Genomic DNA, 25,394 nt, shown 5'->3' with positions numbered 1-25,394 from the left:
CTCAGTGGTTTGTCGGTTTTTAAGTATACAAACCTATGGGATCTTCAGTGGTGCTGTTGACTCACTTCTTGCAAATATTAAAATGTCCCTGTCCCTGACCACTGTCTAACCACCCCTGTCACTCTATTATAACCATATTTCCCCATAGTATTTGTCATCGGCCAATCTACATTTAGTTGTATATCATCGCTTTATTCCCAATGTAAGTTCCACACCCCTCGGTCTTTTATCACCTTATTCTTAATATCTGGTGCATGACTGGCACCAAGACAGTTTCTGTTGAAGAAAATGAGTAATAAACCTCAAGGGCTCGCCAAGGGCTCACAGGGAGGGGCTAAGCCAGAGATCCAAAAGGAAAAGATCAGTGTGACCATCCTCTGAGGACCACCTACTTACTTCAAGATATCTCACAAGTCACCCGAGGTACAAAAGGTGACCAAGGGGGGGGGGGGAGACATTATCACCTTGGTACTTGTGAACACAAGAGTAGTTGCTGAGGGAACACAGGCGTTTGGGACTGACTGAGTAGGCTTATGGGCAATAAAAGCACTTGGGCTGTGGGGAGCCCGAAGGAATCAACCCAACAACCTCCAGAACGGAAGAATGTAGAAACCCTGACTCCGCGGCCACGGAGGAGAGGGGGTTCTTGTCCGTGTGTAGGAAAAGGCCCCAAGCTATAGCTCCCTAGACCGAGGGCCTGCCGAGGCCTTGGCAACCACATTCTCCTACCTCGTGGCTCTTTTCTCCCACCTACTACGAATCCCCACTGTCAAAATTGCGTGAAGGAGTCCCTGGAACTTTCCAGGAGCTAGATAGATCAATAACGACCATTCCAACGGATTCCGCTCCCAGCGGATACGGGGGCCGGGAGCGGCCAAACGCTGACCCCCGGGAACCCTCCGCAACGACCCGGAGGCTCGGCCTGAGGCCCGGAACGACACCTGTTTCCGGTGTCGCGGGACCCAGCTCGGAGGCCTGGATCGCTGGGGGCGGAACCGGCTAGAGCCGGCCTGCACCTGGGCCCTTGTCCGCGTCGGCTCGCGCGCCGCCTCTCCGCAGCCGGTGGCCTGCAAAGGGCGGCCCCGGGAGGCGGTGCCGGCCTGGGGGCGGAGCCTCGTAGCTCCTCCTCGCGGGCGGAGGCCCGAGGTGCGCCGTGGCCTCCGGATCCCGACGGGTCACAAACTTGAGCGAGGTGGACGTTCCAGCCGCCTAGGATGAGGAGGTGCGGCCGCCACTCGGGGCCGCCGTCGCCGCTGCTGCTGCTGCTGCTCCCGCCGCTGCTGCTGGCGGTGCCCGGCGCTGGCGCGGCCCGGCTCTCGGTGCTTTATTCGTCTTCAGACCCGCTGACGCTGCTGGATGCGGACACCTTGCGCCCGGCTGTGCTCGGCTCCAGCAGCGCCTGGGCGGTGGAGTTCTTCGCCTCCTGGTGTGGTCACTGCATCGCCTTCGCTCCGACGTGGAAGGAGCTCGCCAACGACGTCAAGGGTGAGAAGTGGAGGCCTACCCCGGCCCACCGGCGGCTCCCGCCAGCTGTTCCGGTAGTCTTGCCCCCTCCCCTCGCGACTTCCTTGGCCCAGCGCAGCCCCTCCCCTCCCCTCCCCTCCCCTCCCCTCCCCTCCCCCAAATTCATAGCCTTAAAGTTTAGCCACGGGCCTGCATCCTCCGCTCGCTCCTGGGTTCTTCCTCTGTCAAGTCTTTGTCCCTGTCCTGCGAGAGGGTTTCCTTATTCCCTGTGCTGGTCCCTGGGCCTTTGTCCGGTCCAGCTTTGTGGCAGCCCCCCTCCTTGTCTGGGGATCCCCTCTTGCCGATTTCTCCAGCTGTTAAGGTGGGACAGTGCTTGGAAGAGAGTTGACATCCGTTCTACCACCCCCAGCACCCTCTCCACCCCCATGGCTAGCTGATACACCCATTTCCTTTCTCGTCCTTACCTTAGAGGTGGATGCCTTCATCGGTTTGCCTCCCTGTTTGCCTATTTCCAATCCAGGCCTTTTTCGGCTTGCTACCTCTAGTTCCTTAGCTTCCTGTCTTTCTTCCCCTTGAGTCTGGGCTCTCTTAGACCTTAGCCTTTAACCCCATGAGACCAAACTAAATGTGTGGTTGGCCCTTGCTCCATCCTCCAGTCACTGACCTGGACATTAAGACCATGTTTCCTTGATTCTAAAATGCCAATTATGGGACCCACTGTTCATTTAATTACAGCCTAAGGGGTAGCAGGATAAGAAAACTACAGAATGTATAGAGATTTTTTTTTTTTTAAAGTGTGCTGTATTGTAGCAATGTTAAGATATTTAAAAACTTAAGACTCAGAGATGAGGGAGCATGGTAATAATAGTAATTATTATATACTGAGTGCTTAAATAGTAGGCACTGTGCCGTGAACTGGACGGAATGTCCTCTCTGCAGCCTAAAGATAGATCCCTGCTATAGCACACGTCTTCCTAACCCAAGCCATGGGTGTCTGTGGGGGATTGTAGTCGCATGGTGATAGGGACTGGTTTCTGATTGTTGTCACTTCTTTGTCACATCTCTTGCTCCCTGGTTTGTAGTGCCAGGCAGGGCACTAGCAGAGCTCTTAACCTGAAGTAACCATTGGATGAGGCATTTCTAGAGATGGGAAAATTAAAACTGCAGTTCCTGTTCTGTACCGTTGATGGTCGGTCCCCACCCCTCCGCTAAGCACAATTTACAGCCAGCGCTTCTCTCCCGGCCTCCCCGCCCCCTCTCCCTGAGCAGCCAGCAAAGTGGTTACCAAAGTGGCCACATGGAACAGTGTGTCTTTTCCAGAAGTAATTTTTTTTTCTTTCAAGGCAGGGTTTCTCTGTGTAGCCCTGGCTGTCCAGAAACTTGTTCTGTAGACCAGGCTTGACCTTAAACTCATAAGAGATCTGCCTGCCTCTGCCTCCTGAGTGCTGGAATTAAAGGTGTGCGCAACCACTGCCTGGCCTCAAAATAATTTCTAACAACACTTAGACGCTTTTTTTCCCCCTGCCTCCAATTTATGCTTGCCCACATGCCTCTCTGGCTCCATCATCCATATGAACAGTCCTTAACACTATTTTAATGATGTCAACACATCTGGTCAGAGCAGGAGGGAGAAAGAATGTGGACTCTGGGACTGAAACATTAAAGGAAATTATATAAGCATCATATAAGTCCCCAGACTGTTTCTAAGTTGAGTCTCTGAGAGGTCTCTAATGGCAACATCTGGACTTGTTCTAGAAGATTCTTGTATGCTAAGAGTGCTAAAGGGAAAGATTAGCTTCCAGCTGACTCACATGTTTGGCCTCCTGCAACCCCGAGTTTTCCTATGAGTCGCCTATCCAGGTGCTGACACAGCCTGTTTCTATCTGAGGGTTACCATTTCCAAAATGGGTCTTGCATGGTGTAGTAGTCCTTCCCTGAAAAGAAAAACAAAAGCAAGTCTTAACTTCTGGAAGAAGAAATGGAGATTTCAACGTGTGTGGAGATAAACCAGGAGGAAAAGGGAGGTGGAGGTTTCAGTGGGAACTGGGCTTTCCTTTTGGCCATGGGGGTGAGTAGTTCCTTCAGAGAGATTGTATAGGTGCACACAGAATCTGGAGTTGGAGTCACGAGTGTCTTCTGCTCCAACCTAGAGGTGAGCTCTCTGCTGAGAAGCCAGCGCTTGCCTCACTCCTGTGTTCTGGGATTCCTGGAGGTATCTCAGGGATTGTGGGCTGGCAGATGGCTGCTCTCAGACCACTCTGAGTCAGGTCCTAGTGGTGAACTGCCCTGTGCTGCTACAGGAACGAGGGAGTATATGAAGATCATGGGAGTTGGGAAGACGCTTGGTAATCCTGGCCAGCTGGCTCTAGGCATTTAATTGACTGGATCGGGCTCATTTCTTAGTGAGTTGGATGGTAGGTTTTTCAGGAAATCGCTGCCCTTGGGCAGAGCACTTGTTCCTGGGAGTGTGTTTGCCCTTTTCTATTCCAGAGCAGCGCCTGTTGTCTCACCATATGTTTGAGAAAATGATTGCGTCCAATTGGGGCCTGCATTTCTATTCATTGGGTAATCATTAAGCAAATATTTGTTGAGTCACAAAGCATTGATTGCATAGCAGCTAAGGCAATGAACTATACATAGCAGGAAAATGGGCAACAGTATGAAGCTGTGTTTGAAAAAGACAGGAGTGGTTCATCTATTTCATGGTAGGAATTCAAGTAAAGGGACGGTCACAGAAGGATAGGCTAGTTGCCAAGGCCGCTGTTCAGGTGGTCGCTGCACACTCCTCTTCCGCCAGCTCCTTGCTAAGGACTTTTCATCTTCATCTGAGGAAATGGATGGTGAAATTCCGCCTCTCTCCGCCCTCCATTTACTTTGGCTCTTGACTATGAAGGTTCAGGTTCACGACAGAGTAGCCCGTTGTCCTGGGCCTTTGGGAAATAATACATCATGTCCTGAGTGCATATCAGAGTGAGTGCTCACAGCCTACACCGGGAAACAGAACAAAAACATGGCCTTAAAAAAAAAAATCAACAGATAGTATGCCTATAAAAATGCTAGTGGAAGTTTTTTTTTTCTTTTCCTTAAATTTTTGTTTGTTTTTATTTTATGTGTGTGAATGTTTTGCCAGCGTGTATGCCTGTGCACCACATGTATAGCTGGTGTCTGTAGAGGCCAAAGGGGACATTGGGTCCTCTGGTACTTAGTCCAGATGGTTGTGAACTGTATCCGTGCTGGGAACTGAATCCAGGTCCTCTGCAAGAACAGCAAGGGCTCTGACGCCATGAACCATCTCTTCAACGCCCGGTGGAGGTTCTTAACTTAGCAATTTCTGACTTCACAGCATAGGCAGGACAAGTGCTGGCTGAAGGAAGTAGGGTTATCCATGCAGGAAAGTAGCTTATATCAGGCTGAGGTTTATAAGACATGCATATTTGAGCTTCACTGAGCGTTGTTGGCTTTGCCTTTCCTTCTGAGGGCATGGATGACATCTTGTACTTGTGTCCCTGTGATGTCTACCACAGAGAATGGTTCAGGATGGGAACACACTCACGACAGCCAGTGGCCAAAGCCTCCCAGGATTCCAAATAATGGTATGGACAAGACAACTTTCAGCTGGTGCTGTGGCTCCTCTTGACTCACTCGTCCATCTTGTGTTAGGAGGAGAGGAGGCGTTTTGCCCATCGCACGACCTCACTGCCTTCAACAGGGAGCAAGGGACAGCTGTGGTGGTGATGGTGCTGTGTTGACTAGCAGGCCTGATGTAAAGGAGCTGTGCTTAGGTGAGGCCATCAGGAGCTAAGAACAGGCAAGCACCTAGTTACCAGGGCTTATTGGCTCTGGGTGGTTTGGGTAAGTTTGTATTCCTGTCTTAGTAAAGGATCAGGCTTGCCTAACATTCAGAGGTAACATGGCCATTTTTCTTGCCAAGAGTTGTTTGCCATCCAGAGCCTGAATGGTTTTTGGAGTGGCAAAGGGCAGTAGAGACCATCAGTCCTGGCCCCTCAACCCATGAGGAGATGAGTCCCAGAGAGGAGGCACGTGGATAATCCACATGCTGGCTAGGTTATTATGAGTCATTACTCTGCCTCTGGGCTCAGTGTTCTTCCTGAACCAAGGCATTGAGGAGGTGACACTGCCTTAAACTCCAGAAGACACTTGTGTAAGGGATAGCAGAATTCTCACCAGAGGTTTCCCCTTGCCCACCATTCCAAAATCTATTCCTCTCTTGGCCTCTCTTGCCATCCTTCTTGTCCACTGTCCATTTTCCATTTACTGTGTTGCTCCTGGTCATTATTCGGCTCAAGTCTAATTGTAGTGGGTAGTGTTTCTCTACGGGATCGAGTTGGTGGTGTAAGAAGCCAAACACCAAAAGCCCCCTCACTGACTACAAAGCACTTAACCACTGTCCACACAGCTGGACTGGACCATGAGGACACGCACATAAAGAAAATTTAGTTTAGATGTCTTTTTTGTTTTGCTTTGTTTTTGTTTTTTCAAGACAAGGTTTTTCTGTGTAGTGCTGACTGTTGTAGAGCTCACTAGGCTGGCCTTGAACTCAGAGATCCACCTGCCTCTGCTGGGCTCAAAGGCGTGCTCAGCTAGTTTAAGTATCTTAACTGGCTTTTATTCTGATTCTGGCACCCTGTAATGTCTCAATCTATAACTCTGAGAGAGTATTCTGATGATCTTAGTTGAGGTTGTGGCTTTATAGACAAAAGGGCTAAAGACAAGAGGACATGGAAAAACAAAAAATACATTAGTAATTTCATAGTTACTTTCTTTGTAAGCTTTAGAGCAGTGGTTCTCAACCTTGTTAATGCTGAGACTCCTTAATGCAGTTTCTCATGTTGTGGTGACTCCCAAACATAAAATTATTTCAGTACTACTTGATAACTAATCTTGCTATTGTTCTAAATTGTAATGTAAATATCCGCTACACAGGATATCTGATATTCGACTCCCAAAGGGGTCACAACCCACAGGTTGAGACCACTGCTTTAGAACCGGAGACTTCATTATAATGTTGGCTAAAAGTGGCCTTTTGTGAATTTGGCTGTTATCTCTCCTCACTTATTGGGAGGTCAGATAATTTGGTTTCAACTTAGTGGCATAGAACTTCATGAGTTGATTCTATTTCTTTTTGTCTATTGCCCCTGGTGCATTTGCTCAGTCCAAACCAGTGGCCTTCTGGAAACTATATTTCTAGTGTGCTGTGCATCCTAGCACATTAGAATCATGAGTGCCCAGGCCTGCAGTGTTTAGTGTATGGCTCATGCCGTAGCTGTCTGCGTCATTATGGATCTTTACGGTACTGACACTGAGGCACCTGAAAAACATCCTGTGCTCAGGACTTAACCAGTACCTAACTGCCCGGGCTTTTACATCCACCACCCCTTGAGATTGAAACAGGTCAGAAGAGACCTAGTTTCATTTCATAGAGCACAGGGAATCAAGGTGTAAAGAAAGCAAGGCAGGCCGGCTTGGTGGCCCATGCCTTTAACCTCAGCACTCGGAGAGCTGAGGCACATGGTTCTCTGAGTTGGAGGCCAGCCTGATCCACATAGCGAATTCCAGGCTAGCCAAGACTACACAGTAAGACACTGTCTAGGGGGTTGGGGGTGGGGCAGCAAAAGCAAGCCCATGATTCATTTCTCCTCTTGTCCTCTACCACCTGCCTGCAACCCTTGTCCTTCCTGTGTCCCTATTGGAAATCCAGTGTAGAAGCTTTCATTCTGCTCTGACTCCTGGGATTAGCTCCAAGGCTCAAGTCCTGGGTTCAGATCTTAGATTTACCGTTAATTAGCTTACTATGCCTTGGGCTTGGTTATCTCATCTGTTTTTTCGTTAAGGAAAGCAGATTTGGAGATAAATGCCTTAGTGCTTCCTCATTGGATTGTTTAGAGCCCTGAACTAGATAAATTGAGCACACAATAAACTCACTACCTGTGCTGATAGCATAGTCCTTTAAGTAGGCCTGAAGCCCAGGTTGCTGTCAGTTGTAGAGAATATTTAACTGGAAGGTATGACTATTTCTGCCATTTTCTCTAAGAGAAGGCTGTAACTGTAATGCCCTGGCCCTTGTACAGAGGGGAGAGGAACGTGTGGGTTTGTGTAGTCTCGCAGGCCTCTGAAGCTGGGAGGTGCTGCGTCCTTATCCTCATTTGCAGATAAGGGGGTGTGATAGACACCTCACATGGGGGCAGTGAAGTGTGATGATACAGAGTGTCCTCTTCTTTCCTCATCCGCTGTGTGTGTAATGATATTTCTTGAGGACAGCTGTGCCCTTCCCGTAAGTCTCTCCAGAACAAAGTTCTTCCCTAGAGGCAGAACAAGAGGTACTAGGCTCAGAGTGTGCCAGACAGCCCTAGGAGATGACCTATATATCTCACTAGCCCTGGTCTTCCGTTGTCAGGGGCACAAAAGGAACTTAATTCGCTCTTGCCTGTGATCTGTTGTGAAACCCTAGACTTGGGCAAGGGTGACCATTGGTGAGCTCTTCTGTGACCTTGCTCTTTCTTTAAAGCAACCTGTGGGTCATGACCCCTTTGGAAGTCAAATAACCTTTCTATAGGGGTCACCTAAGACAATTAGAAAACAGAAATATTTATGTTATGACTCATAACAGTAGCACAATTACAGTTATGAAGTAGCAATAAAAATAATTTTATGGTTGGGAGGGTCACCACAACATGAGGAACTGTATTAAAGTGTTGAAGCGTTAGGAAGGTTGAGAACCACTGCTTTAAGAGATGAGTGGATAGTAAATGAACCCAGGTACTATCACAGGAGACTGCTTTAACTTCACCTACTACCCACACTGAGGGAAAACTGAGGCTGGAAACAAAGAGAAAAGTATTCTAGCACTTGAGCTACCAAGAGCTGAGAGCCAGTGCCTGGTCTGGGTTGAGTGCCTACTGAGTGCTGGGTAAGGTTGTTGGGTAGCTCAGGGTCCAACAAACCAAAAAACAGTAAGAGATGAACACTCTAGTCATTGTGTGGGTCCTGAAACTTTGGGCATAGTAGGCAGCTAGCTCTTCTTGGGAGAAAGTAGTATTCCAGCTGAGTTGGAGCTGAAAAGGGAGTTTGCAGGGAAGGTGAAAAGGGGGGCTGCAGAAAGGCCCTTGCTTTAGGGGAATGCCTGGAGATATGTGAAAACCTTGCTTTTAGGGAAAGAGGAAACCTTTGGCTTTGCTTTGGAGAAATGCTAAGAGGAAACTAGGTATGTGGACAGAGGACAAATATCCTAAAAATGCTCAGAGCTACCAAAGAGTATTGAGTAGAGGACAGCACCGTTAGAACCACAGGCAGAAAAGACTAGTTGCTAGCTGGACAGGCAAGTGAAGCAGAAGCACATTAGAACCTACATTAGAAGTGGGATATATGAGATTGTCCTGAGAGACCTTCTGTGGGAGATGCTGTACCAGCTCACTAGGCATGGACGGTGGCTTAGAAGGGACTTAAAGAACCCAGATTAGGTGTCCAGGCCACTGAGGACAGGACAAGAAAATGATGGCTTGATAGGAGAAGACAGGGTTTGGAGTCAGTCTCTGTGGACAGGCTACTGATTGTTCCTACCAGGGGGAGCCAGCAATAGGGGTGAGGCTAAAAAAGTCCATTCCTTGTCCCACAGAACTAATTTCTTTAGTGCCTCAAATCTTGGAGGTCTGTGCATTATAATTTGACAGTGGCCACAGCTTTCTCAAGGTTTATGTAACTTTGATGGTTCCTGGGGGCCCTAACCTGAGTCAGAGCTCAAGATGGTTGCTTAAGATATAAACTGGTCTGTGCCATTCTTTGCTCTGCTAATTACTTTATCAGAGAGAAGCCTCTAGGCATAGGGCCTGGAGAGGAAACATGGCCGTATCTTCCTGACTGTTGCCCCAGGGCTTCCTTCCTGAGGTTCCTGGATCTCTTGCTTTCTTCCATTCCTAGCATCTGTGCCTGTCTTGGCTAGGTACCCAGAAACCTTCCGGGAGGGCCACTGGGGAATACAAGCTCCCAGGGCATGTTCTTCCTTTGGGAGCTGGTTAGCATCTTAGGCATTTCTTCAAGGACAAAGGCAGTACTGAGGCTAGTATTATACACCTCAATTCATCTTTCTTTAGCTCCTCCAGCCCTTGCCACATCCAGTTTAGCACTAGGGAAGTGCAAATGTCATTACAAGGCACTATATAGTGCTACTTAACTGCACCCTAAGTATACGTCCTTTCTTGTGAGGCTGCCTAAATGAAGACTGAGGGAGTTGTCTCAGAGGTCATGTTCTGAAGAAAGGATGACCTTCCTCGTGGGAGTTTTGGGGATTAATGGCTGTGGGGCCTTGGGTGGAAGAGCAGCAGCAGAAGCCAGCTTCTCTTGCTTACTGGAGTTATCTTTGTCCTTTCAGACTGGAGGCCAGCACTCAATCTTGCTGTCCTGGACTGTGCTGATGAGGCCAATAGTGGTGTCTGCAGAGACTTCAACATTGCTGGCTTCCCCACTGTGAGGGTATGTGAAAAGGAGGGGATAAAGCTCAGGATGGGTCTGGCTGAGCATACAGCCATCTGTCCTGCGTTTCCCTGGCACCTCCCTGGAACGCTGAGCTCTGAGGAGCCCTCTGTTGCTCCTGGGCCCTGGCGCACTGTTCCTTATCTAATGAGGTACCTGTAAGAGAAAGAGGCCGAAAAGAAAAGAACGCCTTCTGAGAAAGTCTGTCTTTATGAAGGAGTGGGTGTTGGCGTGGGTAGATTTGCTTATTGAGTTGTGAAGTAGCCATCACACAGGCTAGTGAGTTCTAGGATCTCAAGGTCCTTTTCAGTTCTTCTTGCTTCTCATCCCCACTCTTGGAGGTCTAATACTATGCTAAAGCCAGGATTCTGGCTCTGAGGCATCTGTGGGCTGCATCATCCTCTGGGGGCCTGCTGGATCATCAGAGAATGCTTCATTCCAATCAGGCAAGAGCTTTGACCCACAAGAGTTCCAAAATGACTTAAAGGGATGACCTCACCCATAGTTACAACGTGCAGAACTTCAGATGGCAGAGCTTCCAGGGATGGAAGTCACCAAGTCACCAACAGCCAAGGCACGAGGGTTCTCATGCCCTAACTCTGGCAGAAGTGACATGAACTCTCTGATGATCCCTTGTCAGGAATCATAGGACACCAACAATTTCTTTAAAATATATTTTTAATTTCATGTGCATTGGTGTTTTGCCTACATGTGTGTCTGTGTGAGAGTGTCACATTCCCTGGAACTAGAATTACAGACATTTGTGAGCTGCCATGTGGTTGCTGGGAATTGAACTTGGGTCCTCTGGAAGAGCAGCCAGTGCTCTTAACTGCTGAGCCATCTCTCTAGCCCTTCCAACAATTTAATGACTAAACAATTGCCATGGTTCTCAAGAGCCCTTACACAGCCCAGAGCAATATAGCTGCAGCAGCAACAGTAACAGTAAGGCCCGCCCAGGGCTCAGCCCTGCCCGCCAGAGTGGCATCTAGATAAGCAGTTTCTCTGCAACCATTAGGAGGATCAGGAGGTGCCTTTGAAGTCCAGAATGCCAAGTATTGCCCCCAGAACAAGATATCTCTGAGCCCGGGGACCTCAAGTCTCAGATCCACGAGCTGGAACAGCCTGACCACCCAGCAGTTCCATCTCAAGGAGTGTCCATCTCTGACCCCCACTGGACTTAGAGGCCCCCTATCCCAGAGTCATCGCTTCCTAAATGGCAACCACTTAAGGTCAGGACCCAGGCCCATGCTTTAAGACCAGGCTAGTTTGGGGACTAGTGTGGCAAAACAGTGGCTACTGCCTCATCATCCAGGAAGGCTCATATCAGTCACCCTTTTAAATAGAAAATCTCCCTGGCAGGGACACAGCTTGTCTTCAGCCCCAAGATATGTAATAAAGTATGTCAGTGGGGTGCCAGAGTGAGCAATACTAAGTAGGAAGCTGTGGGGACACCAAGGTGGCAGCTGCCATCATCCATTGGCTCTAGTTTTCTCTCAGTGAGTCCTGAACACTGTCTAGCCTCTGAGGAGGCCAGGAGGCCACTCAGGACATCCAGCTGGAGTTCTGTAGAGCTGACACCTGGAGCTTTCTGTTAAGCCAGGGAGGGGCCAGGCACCTGGGTGTGAGGAGGAAGTCTAGGTAGTTCAGGTCGGGAGGCTTCTCAGCACCTACCTAAGTCACGCAGTACACGCAGACTGGATGCCTCAAGTGATTAATCACCTTACCTGCCCAGCTGCTATGGGAGAGCCTGGGAGGGGCCTTACCTGGTCGCTCTGGCTTTCCCCTGTTTCCAGACAGGTAGCACCTGCCTGGGCCAGTTCAGTAGACAGCTGTCCATTTCCTAACTACTCTTCTCACCTCCCTTGGCAAGACTTTCCATGACTTCACTGAGGAACCTGCTGATTAGTTTCATCTGAGAAGTGACACTCAGTACCACGTCCTCAGCACTCTAGACTGTGGCTGAGCGGATTAAGCTGTTGGTAGGCCTCTGCTCCTAGACTTGAAAAGACTGTAAGAAGTGCCTTTAAAATGACTTCTTACTGTGAACTGCAATAGGAAACAGATATTTTACATTGTGGTCCTAAATTTGGTTTGTGTTAACTATTGCTAAAGTAAGAGTTTAGTGATATTTTCTGTTACTGTTAAAAAAACAATACCGGCTGTCATTCACTAAACTGACATTTACTTTTCAGCTTACTACTAGGTTGTTTATAATGTGTTTTAAAATAGTACTCACACATATTTCAGATCTCCAAAGTCTTGCTTATGAAAGCCTAAGTAAAGTGACTGTGGACACCTTGGTCAGGCTCTCTAAACAGCAGAACAGATTTGTAAAGTTAGCCAGCCAGCCAGATAGCCCTGTTGCCTCACCACAGCCTGTCTTTGCTCACTACTCATAGAGGCTGTGAGAGCCCCAGGTGAGGACCATGTTGGATAGGGGCCCTCATATGGAGAGAATTTTGCTGGTGTGATAGGGACATGACTACACATGTCTGGCCACTATACTGAGTGACATGTGTCACAGCTCTTTTTCTCTGCCTCCAGCCCCTTGCCGCTATGAGCCCAGCCAGTTTAGAAAACAGCCTAGCCCTAAAGGCCAGGATCTTGCTCCACCAGGTCCCCATTAGGCTGGCGCAGAATACCACTGAAAGAAAGCAGTAGTTTGGGGGGAGGGGTGTGAGTTCGCAGCATGGTTGTAGCTGAACACACCCCAAGCCACAGCTGTGCCCTCTTAGGTGGTGAAGGCCTGCTTAGTGGGAATCCATGGAGAAGGACAATGCGTAGTCTTCTCTCTGAGAAGATCACTGATGCAGATTCAAGTTCACTGTTCCATTACTGTGAGTGGCCTGGGAAGTCACCTAATGTCCCAGCTACAGCTTCCCTGCCTATGAAAATGGGATGACACTATTTAGTAATAAGATTGCCAAGTATAAAGAGAGGCCTTACCTGTGAAAGTGCCCAGGCACTGGCATTTTGGGGGTAGACATTAGTTTTCCTCTCGTCGCCTGGATCCAATGGTAGTTTGTGGTAGTATATACATCCTAGGCGTCCCCTAAAATAGCAGCTATTGAGGGGCTGTCAGCTGGGTGCTTAAGGCTGTATTCCCAACTTGGGGAGAGCCTAGGAACATCTGGCGCAGGACACAGTTGGACATCTGGTTGAGAGGCAGGGAATGGCCTGTATGGAGAATGCTGATGGAGTTGGCCTTTCTTCCTGAGCTCTTTGTCTGCTTGTCAAAGAGGACTTCCTGTGGGAGGGTGACTCCAAGTGTTTTAAGAATGGGTAGAGTGCGGCTGGCACCAAGGAGCGTGGGCAGGGAAGGTGAGAGTTAGGGCCTATTGTGAGCAGAACTGTGTGGTGTGTTGCTGAGAGGCACATGCTCAGAGTGAAGAAGGCAAGGGGAGCCCAAGAATGGCAGGTCCCTGCAAGCCTGGCAGAGTATGGAGCACTTAGGGAGCACAGAGCCTGGAGGCTCCTGCTGGAACCCTGTAGCTCGAGGGTGACTTCTCAGGACAGAGAGAATTTGGGTGTCCCCTGCCTTTCCAGGAAAAGGACATGGGCTTCCATCTCCACTGCCACCTACTGTCTTCCAACCATTTCTACACTCATCTTTCTTAGCACAGAAGTTAAGTCACTAAGGCTATCGATCTTTCTGAGGTCATTATAAAATCCTTGGAGACCTGATTATATTTCTAAAAATGGGTTCAATACACTTGGCTCCAGAACCACCACTTGTGCTTTCTGTTTAGCTGTTTTGGTTCCTAGTGTCTTGTCTTGTGCTAACAGTTGTCCTGCTGTTGTGGAAAGATCAGAGGCTCACAGGAGCTGCAAGTCAGGGGAGGCAGAAGCTCCTTCATGTGTCCTGTTTTATGCTGAGGGATGAAAAGAAAGAGGTGGGTTGAAGAGATGCCTCAATGATAAGGGCCTTGTTGCTCTAGCAGAGGACCCAGGCTCAGTTCTCAGCACCCTCGTGGTGACATAGAACCATCTTGAACCCTAGGAGAGCCAAAGTTCTCTTCTGACCATACATACATACATACATACATACATACATACATACATACATACATACATACATACATACATACACCTACATATGGGGGGGGGGGAGAATGAATATGAACGAACTGTTGCCTGCTATCAGAGAAAGGACTTACTCCTGGATGCTCTGTTGCTTTTTTTCAAGGGTAATTGACCTCAGATAGGCATACACCTCCATGGCTGACTTAACAAGGATATATTTTCCTAAGAGGACAGAAATGTGCCTGACTAGATTTCCACTTGAGCATTCAAGATGATGAAAGGCCTGTCGCTGCTGGATTAGACAGAGGTCTGCTAAGCAGCTAAGTGTGCTAGACACCATACCAGGCACAGTGCGCCTTGCAGGGACGTATAAGCTGTTAATACTACCAAAGTCAGGCAGGTGGGTGAGTGTCTTAGTCAGTGTTGTATTGCTGTGAAGAGACACCGTGACCAAGGCAACTCTTATAAGAGAAAACATTTCATTGGGGCTTGCTAACAGTTTCAAAGGCCTAGTCCATTATCATGGTGGGGAGCGTGGCAGCACGTAGGTAGGCATGGTGGTGGAGAAGTATTTGAGAGCTACATCCTGATCTGCAGGCAGAGAAAGAGAGACGGACGGACAGACAGACAGACAGACAGACAAATAAACACTGGGCCTGGCTTGGGCTTTTGGAATTTCAAACCCCACTGCCAGTGATACATTTTCTCCAAAAAGGCCATACCTACTCCAACAAAAGCCACACTTCCTAAGTCTTCTCAAACAGTGCTACTTCCTGGTGGGTAAGCATTCAAACACATGAGCCTACGGGGGCCGTTCTTATTCACGCCGCCACAGTGGGCTGCTAGATGGAGTGTTCAGGTTGCAGTTCACTATGGTTGGAGTGTATGGAATGGTGAAGGCCGGTTTGGGTTCAGATCTTGAAAGGAAGGCCTGGAAAGTATTGAGTTTGGATCTTACTCGTAGGCCGTGCGGAGCTATGGCATCTGAAGAGGAATCCCGTAATTATGCCTTAGATAAGGAAACTGTAGCCAGGAGGAAGCCAGCTGAAGAACAGATTGAGAGGATAGCATTTCTTTTAAAGGAATTGTGTGTGCGCATGTGCATGTACACGTATTTGGAGGTCAGAGGAACTTTCAGGGGTCAGTTCTCTCCTACCATGTAGTCCTAGGCATTGAACTTAGGCAGTCAAAGTTGTCAACATACACCTTTGCCTGTTGAGCCACCACCCTGGCTGAGGACTAACATTTCTGACTCATGAAGAGAAAGCAAATACAGACTGACGTAAAAGATCAGGAACTAAGTTTTCACCTGTTGGCCCTGGTCTAGACAGGGTGAGAGGGCTGCTGAAGAAGTATTTCCAAGGTAGAGTCACAAAACTTGCCAGGTGACTGGGTGGGGGTTGTAGCAAAGGGAAATGCTGGGCTGGGAAACACGAGGGAGGAGTGATTGCTGGGGAGATAAAGCACAGGTGCAGGGGCTTTGGTGTGCGTAGGGTGCCTTCACACCTCTCTGGAGATTCCTGTGAGGAAGTAGAGGTCTAGGACATGTAAGTGCTTGAGGCACAAGGCTCAGGTAGTGAATCAGTTGGACAAAGTGTGTGACCTGGTAGCAGAGAAACAGTAGGCTTGTGCTTGATTCATTTATTTATTCATTCATTCATTCCTCCTGACAGTGCCTTTAAGGGCACTTTAAACAAAGAATAAAGCCAGGCATGGTGGCAAACACCTTTCATCCCAGCACTGGACTGGGAGGCAGAGGCAGGTGGATCTCTGTGAGTTCAAGGCCAGCCTGGTCTACAAAGCGTGTCTAGGATACCAGGGCTGTTATATATAGACAACTTGTCTCAAAAAACCTAAAGAAAAGCAAAACAAAACAAAAACCAACTAAACAAAGAACGATACGATTTGATCTGTAGCAACAGGAGAAACTAGGAGCAGCAGATGGTAATGACCGTGGCACAGGAGAGCAGTCAAGCATGAAGTTAGGACAAGGGTTAACAGTAGCCAAGAAGAGCTGGTCTGTCCAGCAAACCTGGGAGGGTGGAAACGTGAAAAAAGAAAGAGATAGTTTCAAGAAAATGTGTGTGAAAAACAAAATAAAAGCTAGGTAGGGAGGTGGAAAGCAGCACACAGCTCCTGCTGAGAGCACAAGCAGCTCCCTGGAGAAGTCCTGCCACTGCTAGAGAGAAAGTCACCACTCAAGTTTTTCTGAATGATGTTAGCTGAGTGCTGGGCTCACAGGAGTGGGGAGAGATGTCTGCGGAGCAGAAGAGACATTTGGCAGTGCAGGGAAACAAGAAATGCAGAGCCGGAAGAAAGAAGGAAGGCCTCTCTATAGTCCCGCCTTTCCTCCCTCCTGTCCTTTTACAGTTTACATGAGGATGCTTAGCCTATGAAAGGGGTTGGTAGAAAATGCATTTAATGAGAAAGATGTTAATTGGTAAGAAAAAAAATGTCCAAAGATCATGAAGTATGGAGCCATGTTCTCAGAGAGTGATGCTGTCCTGGAAGATAGATGGGAGGCTTCTGGTGGCGAGAAGGCTGAGCAGGATGTAGAGCTTCCTTTAGCATGCAGTCTGTGGGAGGGCCTCTTGAGGTACTCTGGGTTCATTCAGAGTTCCTATGGTAGATGAGAGCCTAAAACTTAGGGCAAAGGAAGTACCTTTTGTTGTGTGTTGGGGGTGATGCCAGCTCCTTTTAAGATAAGCGCTTGCTCAGACGTGGGCAGCCTGGTGGCTGATGAAGGAAAGGTACCATGTTGTTCTCTAGATTTGAAAGTAACTGCTGCAGCAGTGAGAAAGACACACTTGAAGGCTGGTCTAGAAGTAAATTGATGCTTGCCTTGTCTATACGAAAGTGAGTGAGTACAGCCGCAGTACCATGTTGACCCAAGCACCCTGCAGAGTCACGTTTATTGTGTTTCTGAGAAGCACTGTCTGTTCATAAAGATTCTTATGTATGTTATGAACTTGATTTTATGTTATAATTCAGGAAATTGTCATCATTTTACAAGTATTAGAATAATACTTTTACTTAGTTAAGATTTCTTCAGTAACTGTCAAGAACATGGGTGCATGTGTGACAATATGTAAATGTGTTGCTTTCATTTATGAATAAAGTATTGCAGTCATGTTTTGAAGAAAGAATGGAGTAGAGATCAGGAGGAAAAGCAGTGAGGAGGGAAGCAGGCAAAGCTCACAGGTAGGGGATGGCTGGTCACTAAGGTCTGTTCCTCGTGTGAATTTTCCCTTCCTGCCGACACATAAATGGAACAGGCCAGCTCTAGCTGGCCCGTGTTTCCTGGTGCTAAAAGGGTGTGCATGTAGGGTGGAGCGGTGGTGATGGAACTGACACTTACTGAGTCAATTAGTATATGTACTGGTTACTGGGCCTTAATTTGCTTAGATTTTTGGTTATTGGATCTTATAACAACCCTAGGCCTGTGGTTTCATTCTCATGTTAAAGAGCAGAATGCTAAGGTTTAGAGAAGCAGAAGGGTTTTCCAAGGTCACACAGCAAGAACATACCAAAGCCAGGTCTGGAAGCGGTTCTGTCAGACACTGTGGCCTACACCCAGCCAGCTGCCTGAGACAGAGGACAAAACTAGCGGAACATAGTCCTGAGGCTGAGGTTTGAGACCCCCGTGAAGGAGCCTTCAGGCTCTTCTGCAGACAGCTAAACATCTTCCAGGGTAACCGACATCTCCTCTTCAAGATAGGAGGGTGTAGGCAAGAGCCCTGCAGCTGTCTTGCCCCTCTTTCCTCTCACCCCAACGGCAGACTAGGCCCGAGGTGTTGGGGAAAGAGTACAACATGATGTCAGAAGGACCTGTGTTTTTCTGGGGCTCGCTCAGTAGTACCTGCCCTGGATCCCTGACCCTTGGCTGAATGCCATGGTGGCCTGGGAGTTCTCACTGAGGAGACACCAGCCGCAGAGCCCATTTTCCAGGAAAAGGAGCAAGGGCAGATCGGCACATAGGAAACCTAGCATTTGCCAAGGGGCCACTTTCTTTTTCAAATGGTCTGCATAAAGACCATCTGTGTCTTCAGTGTTCACTAAACAGCTTCCAGTGACTATGTGCACATGCCAGGACTGTATGGAGCTTGTCTCTAGTTAAGTTTCTGAGCTGCTACCTCCAGGTGCTAAGAGTGCTCTAGCATTGGGAGGGTGGGGTGAATGTGAGGACACTGGAGAAGGGGCCCAGAATAAAGCCTCCCTGATCGGCCCAAAACCACCTAGTTCGTAAGCAGCTTTAAGTGCAGACCTGCCCGACACCTCCACTGACACTTTTCTCTTGTTTTCAGTTTTTTAAGGCCTTTTCCAAGAATGGTTCTGGAACATCATTACCAGGTGGGTGCTCTGCCTCGGGCCATTGTGTTGGCATTGCCAGCATCTTCTCCAGCTCTTCTGTGTTTACCTGGGTTCCCTTCACAACAATGAAGAGATCCCCAAGTGAAGTCTGTGCTTCCCCATATGTCTTCTCAGTCACTCTGGGAGATGTCTCAGCAAAGTCCATTTGAGTAGCTCTTCAAGTGTGACCTAACCAAAGTCCTGGGTTTGAGGGAGGGGCACCATGTTCCCAGAATAGCCCTTATGTCCAAATAGTATTGGTTTCAAAGAACAAACCTACAGCCAGTTCTGAGGGACTCCTTTCTGCCCTCTATAAGGATCCTTCACCCTTGCCTGAGTGCCATGATGGGCTAGGAGTTCTCACTGAGGAGACACTAGCCTCAAAGCTAAGGGCAGATCAGCCATGGGAAAGCTAACATTTGCCAAGGAGTCACTTCCTTTCTCAGATTGTCTATATGAAGACCCATCAGTGACTTTTCAGTGTTCACGAAACAGCTTCCAGTGACTGTACGGGGATGGTCTCCTTGCTTTTCTTTAAGCCACAAGAGCCCTTGCCCCACCCCCTTCTCAGAGACAGGCCGCCACAGGCTTTTTCTGCAATTGGTTTGGGGACCGTTGTTTGTGAGTGAAACTGGCAAGGGTTCTAGAGTCTGTCCTGTCCTGATGCCTCTTCCTGTTTTCATTTATAGCGGCTGGTGCTAACGTGCAGACGCTGCGTAGGCGGCTCATTGATGCTCTGGAGTCCCACCATGACACATGGCCCTCAGCCTGTCCACCCCTGGAGCCAGCCAAGTATTTTGGGTTGGGGTTGGCTTAGTGTAGCATGGGACCCAAGCATGGAGAAACTGTTGGGAACCACAGGGCGGAGGACCCACATTGATCCTTCCTGTGGGGTAGATACCCCAGTATGTCAGATATACTTTAGAATAGCTGGGAGTGACTTTTTTTTGCCTCAGGTGTTGAGCCCTGTCCCTTAGGGGCTGCCTGGGGGTCAAAGGACCTGACCTGCTGGATGGAAGAAAAAGTGTGTGAGGGGAGCTTTTCAGATCATGCTTGCTGCTGTTTCTCCTGTCTGCTCCTCAGGAGTGTGGATGTAGGAGGTTTTCTCTGGCCTAGTCCAGGAAAGGCCACTGAAAATTAAGAGGTCAGAGGAGATCAGATACCATTAGGAAAAAAAGGCTAGGATGTTCAGAAGAGTAAAGCCCTGTTTGTAAACTGGAAATGGTCAGCTGGTTAACCGTGTTGAATCCAGTTCACAATGACTCCTTCGTCATCTTTCCCGAGGGCCTCACAGAGACCCTGGGCCAAGCATGTACTCCTCATGTAGGCTGGGGTTTTACAACCTGATTCTATCTACAGAAATTGTTGGCTTCTTCTTTTCCTCTGCTGTGACAAATACCTGAGAAATAACTTAAAAGAAAGAAAGAATTGTTTTTGCTTCATTATTTCAGAGGTTTCAATCCAAATTTGGTAGGACCCATTATTTGGGGTTTGAGATGATACAGAACATCATGGCAGCCACAGCATGTCATGTGACAGAGGCTGCTCACCTTATGGCAGCCTAGAAACAGGTGGGTGGGGGGTATTACAAAGAGGATTTCAGGATAGTATAGACCCCAGGGATGTATACCCAGTTGTGTACTTATTCCAACTAGGGCCCACCGCTGAAGGTTTCCATCACCTCCTGATTTGGCCATTAAATTATGAATCCATAAACTGGGTGATCTACTGATTAAGTCAGAACTCTGATGAGCCAGTCATTTCTCAGTGATTGAACCCATCAGCAGGGGACAAAAGCCTCCAATGCATCATCTTTATGTGGGGACAGACAAACTATAGTGTCATCCATTTAGGAAATGTGCATGTTAGCCTGTACCCTGGTGCTTGCTTCCATTTCCTGATGGCTATGTCTCTGTCTCATTCACTACACACACACACACACACACACACACACACACCTCCCTTTATAGTACATTTTCCAGCCCTGGGAACTTTAAAAGCAACAAACTGGCCACATTGTCATCCTATAAAAGCAACAAACTGGCCACATTGTCATCCTATCTCAAAGTGATCCTTTTGATGCGCCTCAGGAAGAATGTAGCCAGATACATGTGAAGATACATGTGAAGGTACATGTGAAGGTACATGTGAAGATACATGTGAAGAAGCTTGAACGCCTCTTCCAGAAGGCTGAGGACTTGCTTCTCTGCCAGCCTAGGATACACATGAGGGTGTGGTCAGAGAGACTGGCCACCCGGGGGCTGATGTTAGCCACAAAACCTCTTATCCAGCCAAAGTCCACCCCAGTCCCCACCTCTCTGGCTTATTTATTCATGCTGACACCAGGCTGGATTCGGGCACTGACCTAATGTCACCCTTTCTGTTTGAAGGCATTTGCTACATGGTTTTGGTTTAAGTGCAGGGAAGTGAGACATCAGGTTGAGGATAAAGGAAGATGCAGTCTCCCCTTACCCATGTGCCTTCTCACGTGTCCTCTTCCTAAACATGCTGGGGGGTTAAACATGATTGTGGGCTGGAAAGATGGCTCAAGGGTTAAGCACACTGTCTGCTCTTCCAGAGGTCCTGAGTTCAATTACCAACAACCATGTGGTGGCTCACAACCATCTATAATGTGATCTGATGCCCTCTTCTGGCCTGTGGGTGTGCATGCAGACAGCGCACTGTATACATCATACATACATACATACATACACACACACACATACACACACACACACACACACACACACACAAATAAATATGAGTAAAGGGAGAGCGAGACAGAGAGGGGAGAGAATTTTCTTGAGTTTTTAAAATAATCTGCAGCTTAGTTCTTTTGTTGAGAGAGAGAATTTGCCTTCTTAATCATTTCTACCCAAGAAAACTGGGCCTCCCTCTCCTCACCTTGAGTGAAAGAGGTTGGATTCATTGCATCTGCACTCTCCTGCACCCAGGACTCTAGTCTGTTGCTTCCCTCTTTGTTCCTGCTCCACTGGTCACGACTTGCCATGGATCAGGGCCTGTATTTGATGGGTTCTAATCACCGATCTCTTAGGGAACCAGTAAAACCATCTTCAGTAAGCCTGGGCCTTACCCAGAACATGGAGACAGCTGGTCTGAAAGCATTCCCACCTCTCCTCCCCAGCCTGCCTCCTGCTTACTCCTGACTCCTAAAAGGGACAGAAAGAAAAATATAAAACAATAAAACCCAAGGTGGGTCAAATGACATAGCGGAGTTAGGAAGCATGAGTAGCGTCCTCTGAGACTTAAGGGTTTGGTGTCCTTCCACTGGTGGGCTGCTGGAGGGAGGCCACAGGGTTAGGGGACATGTGTGTCACTGGAGTCTTACCTCATTTCCGCTGCCCATGGGAGAAGTGACCCTACTTATCTCTTGCAGGCTGCAGGAGATCAATGAATTCTTTGCAGGAAATAACACGGAGTACCTGGCCCTGATCTTTGAAAGGGAAGACTCCTACCTGGGTAGAGAGGTGAGCTGCCCAGCTTCCCTGAGTCTCAGAAGAGAGCCCTGTTCAGACCAGTGCAGGCATCTGGTCCCTGGACATTTATTAGTCTGGCACCGCTTAACCCTTGGTGGGACACATGGGAAGTGTTGGTCTAAAGCATTGGTATTTGTTCTCTTTTTAAAATTATGTTTCTTTTAAAAACATATACATTTATATTATTACACATGAATAAAATAAACTACATACAGCAGGAAGAACCACAAGACAATAAGGAGTTATATAAATGTTACATTCATAGTGATTTGGCTATTTGTATTTGGCAAACTTGAAGTAAACATCTTTCTTATTTTGTTGGGTCTAAATTTCTGAATGAAAATTAATATCTATCATATCTCATCTCTATTAACTTAAAACATCTATCTTGATCTAAAAACATCTTAACCTTTCACCAACTAAGCTTAATTGTAAGACTAAACTATCTGGTCTTCAACCCCGTCAGAGACTTGAGAAGGAATAAAACTTAATTACCTGAGTGAACTGCAAATGCATGTTAGCAACTTCCAAAATGGAAAAAAAAATGACAGAGACAGTTTGCTGCCTGAACAGTCACCCAAAACTCTCTATAACGTTGGAGCATCATTTTCTGCCTTTTAGCCCAATATATCTGACAGACATATTTGCAAGGCAGGACTATTGAGGACTTGCTTACCCTGTCTTGGCAGAGTTCGGCTGTCAACTCTGCCTGCATCTAAGTTTGCCAATTTTTAGGCAAAATTCTGTCTTCTGGCAGAAACAAGGACATTTTGCCCAATGGCTGATTTACCACATTTGAAGCCATCTCCATAAGGAGGTTCTTTGATGCTCATCATCTTCTTTGAAGTAGGCTAGCTGTTGCCAGGAGTTAACTTGTCTTGGTGTCAAAGAATCTTTAGACTAATAAAAACATCTTTAAATGCCATATTCTGCAGGTCTCTGAGGCTTTTGGAGACCTTATTTAGCTATTTTACCTTACATATCTACAGAATCTCCTCTATCTGTTAGACCTAGGATATATATTCTTGTGATAAAATGAGACAAATATTTGACATGACTATGATTTGTTCAACTAACAATTAGCTTGTCTTACTTAATTATCCTAAATATGCTGCAGCACCACTTTCAAGGTATTAGAAGTAAAGTTTGTATTATAATTGAGTTGGATGGGTATAATACCTCATATTAGAGTAGAAATATATATATACTGTGAAGAATAATCTTAGATTTGAATTCTATGCTGATATATCAGAATTATACTTATTTTGCATCAATATACAAAATTCTATGCCAATGAATTAATTATTTGTGAGTAACAATTAAGGCCTTGAGCTGAGGAGTAGATTCAATAATCTGCCTTTTGTTCTATCCTCCCTCTATATTTCTATATCCCCCTTTCTTTCTTTTCAGCTTCTATCTCCTTACCTGGTAAAGAAAGATAAAGGAAAAGTTAGATGTCCCTGAGTCCAACCTAGTTTCCTTTCTGTATAAGACCAATAATAACTTATAGCCAACTCCCGATGGAAATAAGCATCTGTAGACTGAGAAAGCAAACAGAAACCTACCCAACCCCCCTTAGAGGAAATGGGATGTCATTCTCTTAAGGTTTCTTCAAGCTGCTGTAGGGTGAATTATACCTTTGAAGGCCCCCCCCCCCCAAATGGTGAAAATGGTTAAGCAAGCCAGAGATAGCATTTGTGGTCCATTTTCTAAATGTTGAGAAATTGCAGGCTAACAGGAGTCCTGTGTGGGACAGTCTGAAATGCTGGACCACTTGACATCAGAAGCTTTCTACAATGCTCTCCTGTTCTGATGGGTAACAGCAAGCGAGGTGCCTGAGGCTGGAACATGGAGGATGCAGGATGTCGGCGTCCAGCATGCTGAGAGGAATGAATCCTGTCAGGGCTGATCCAGCATCAGCGTCTGGTTCTTTCGTTCTGAAAACATAATTTCTCACAGGCATTATACAGCTCTAACATGATTGTACGAGCTGTGTGGGATGCACAGAGCAATTAAGGCTGGTTCTCTGCTCATTGTATGCGCAGAAGACATCTGCAAATCTTCCTTCCTGCCATACTAAGTATGGCCTCTAATAATAATAAGTCGCAGAGAATCTGTGACCAACATGAACATGTCTACGTATAGGCATTCATATCTCAGCCAGTCTCAGAGCTATTCCCATGTAGTAGAATTAGCAATATAAGTTACTTGCTTGTTCTGCAGTTTGACTTCTTTACATCCTGATTGCAACCCCCTCCCAGCCCCACCCTCTTCCTCATCACCTCCCTATCCCATCTCCCTCATGCCCTCTCCCTCCTTCCTAGTCCTTAGGAAAGGGAGCCCTCCTCCCCTGATTTCTAACCTCAGCTTATCCAGTGTCCTTTGTACTACCTGTAACCTCTTCCTCTGTGGCCTGGCAAGGCCATGCTGCCAGCGGGGAAGTGAACAACATTAGGAGGCCCCAGTCCATGTCAGAAGTAGTCCCTACTCCCCATCTTGTGGGACCCACAAGGAGACTGTGCTGCCTACCTACTACATCTGAGCAGAGGGTCTAGGCCCTCATCCTACATGGACTTTGGTTGGCACATCATGGTGTCTATTCTTACCTCTCTCTCTGAAACTAAAAGCTAACACCTGCTATTTACTGAGTCTAGGACTAGATATCAACACATTGCTGCTAGTCCCTGAACTTAAAACAGTGTGACAAAATGTCTAGGATCACACATCCTGTTATGAAGAGCTGTCTGACTCAAAACCTGTGTTGCTTCCTCACTGCCCTAACTGCATAGAATTGGGGTTTTTTAAAAATGAGGATTAGCAATATAAGTTACCCGAGAAATAACCTGGTCCCTCATGAGGAAACTGGATCCCTGGCCATCAGAGCAGGCTGCACTTCTTCATTATTTCAAGGAATGTCTTTGGTCGTGTTGTCCAACTTTTTCTGAGCCTTATTTCCTAGCTACTGAATAGAAAGAAGTAGCTACGTTTATCCTTTACGTTTATCCGTATTGCTCACTAAGGTGATTTTCATAAGGAGCTCAAATCAGTGGCCAGCATTCAGTAGGTGCTTTATAAAGATCCGCCTCTTCACTTGCTGTAGAGAGCAACCACTGTGCTGCTGGCTCATGGACTTGCTACAGGTGATGGGGAGCTTTTCTCGGTGGGTGCACTTGCCCATGCTTGTTACATTCTGCAAGGTCAAACACAGATGATTGACAGACACTGATTAGAATCAGGTTTTCTTCCCTCTCCTCCCACAACATGATTCAGTTCTATACCTCAGCTCCTCAACTACAAATAGGATTCTGTTTACTATTACTGGCCACCCTGCTTACAGAATAGGGTTCAGTTTGATTGTGGTTTGATTTAGTTTTGTTGAGATAGAGTTCCATATAATTCGTATAGCCCTTTAACTCAGTAGGTAGCTGAGACTGGTTTTGTCTTAGTCACTGTTCTATTATTGTGAAGAGACACCATGACCACAGGTCATTTACATTTAAAAAAGGCATTTCATTGATGCTGGCTTATGGTTTCAGAGGTTTAGTCCGTTGTCATCATGGCAGGGAGCGTGGC

At 47.3% G+C, this 25,394-nt stretch overlaps 1 protein-coding gene across 1 annotated transcript in view; it reads left to right on the top strand.

The window, feature by feature from the left end:
- The first annotated feature begins 1,199 nt into the window (after positions 1-1,199).
- The window catches only part of Qsox1 (quiescin sulfhydryl oxidase 1), a 37,387-nt gene continuing 13,192 nt past the window's right edge, over positions 1,200-25,394 (top strand). The window contains exons 1-5 of the mRNA XM_051147622.1: positions 1,200-1,485; positions 9,851-9,951; positions 18,279-18,324; positions 19,014-19,116; positions 21,722-21,812. Of these exons, the coding sequence (XP_051003579.1) occupies positions 1,215-1,485; positions 9,851-9,951; positions 18,279-18,324; positions 19,014-19,116; positions 21,722-21,812 (612 nt within the window). The 5' untranslated portion in view covers positions 1,200-1,214. The remainder of the gene's footprint in view (positions 1,486-9,850; positions 9,952-18,278; positions 18,325-19,013; positions 19,117-21,721; positions 21,813-25,394) is intronic.

Source organism: Acomys russatus, chromosome 6, assembly GCF_903995435.1.
Source record: "Acomys russatus chromosome 6, mAcoRus1.1, whole genome shotgun sequence".
NCBI lineage: Eukaryota > Metazoa > Chordata > Mammalia > Rodentia > Muridae > Acomys > Acomys russatus.
This window is presented reverse-complemented; position numbering and strand designations above follow the sequence as displayed.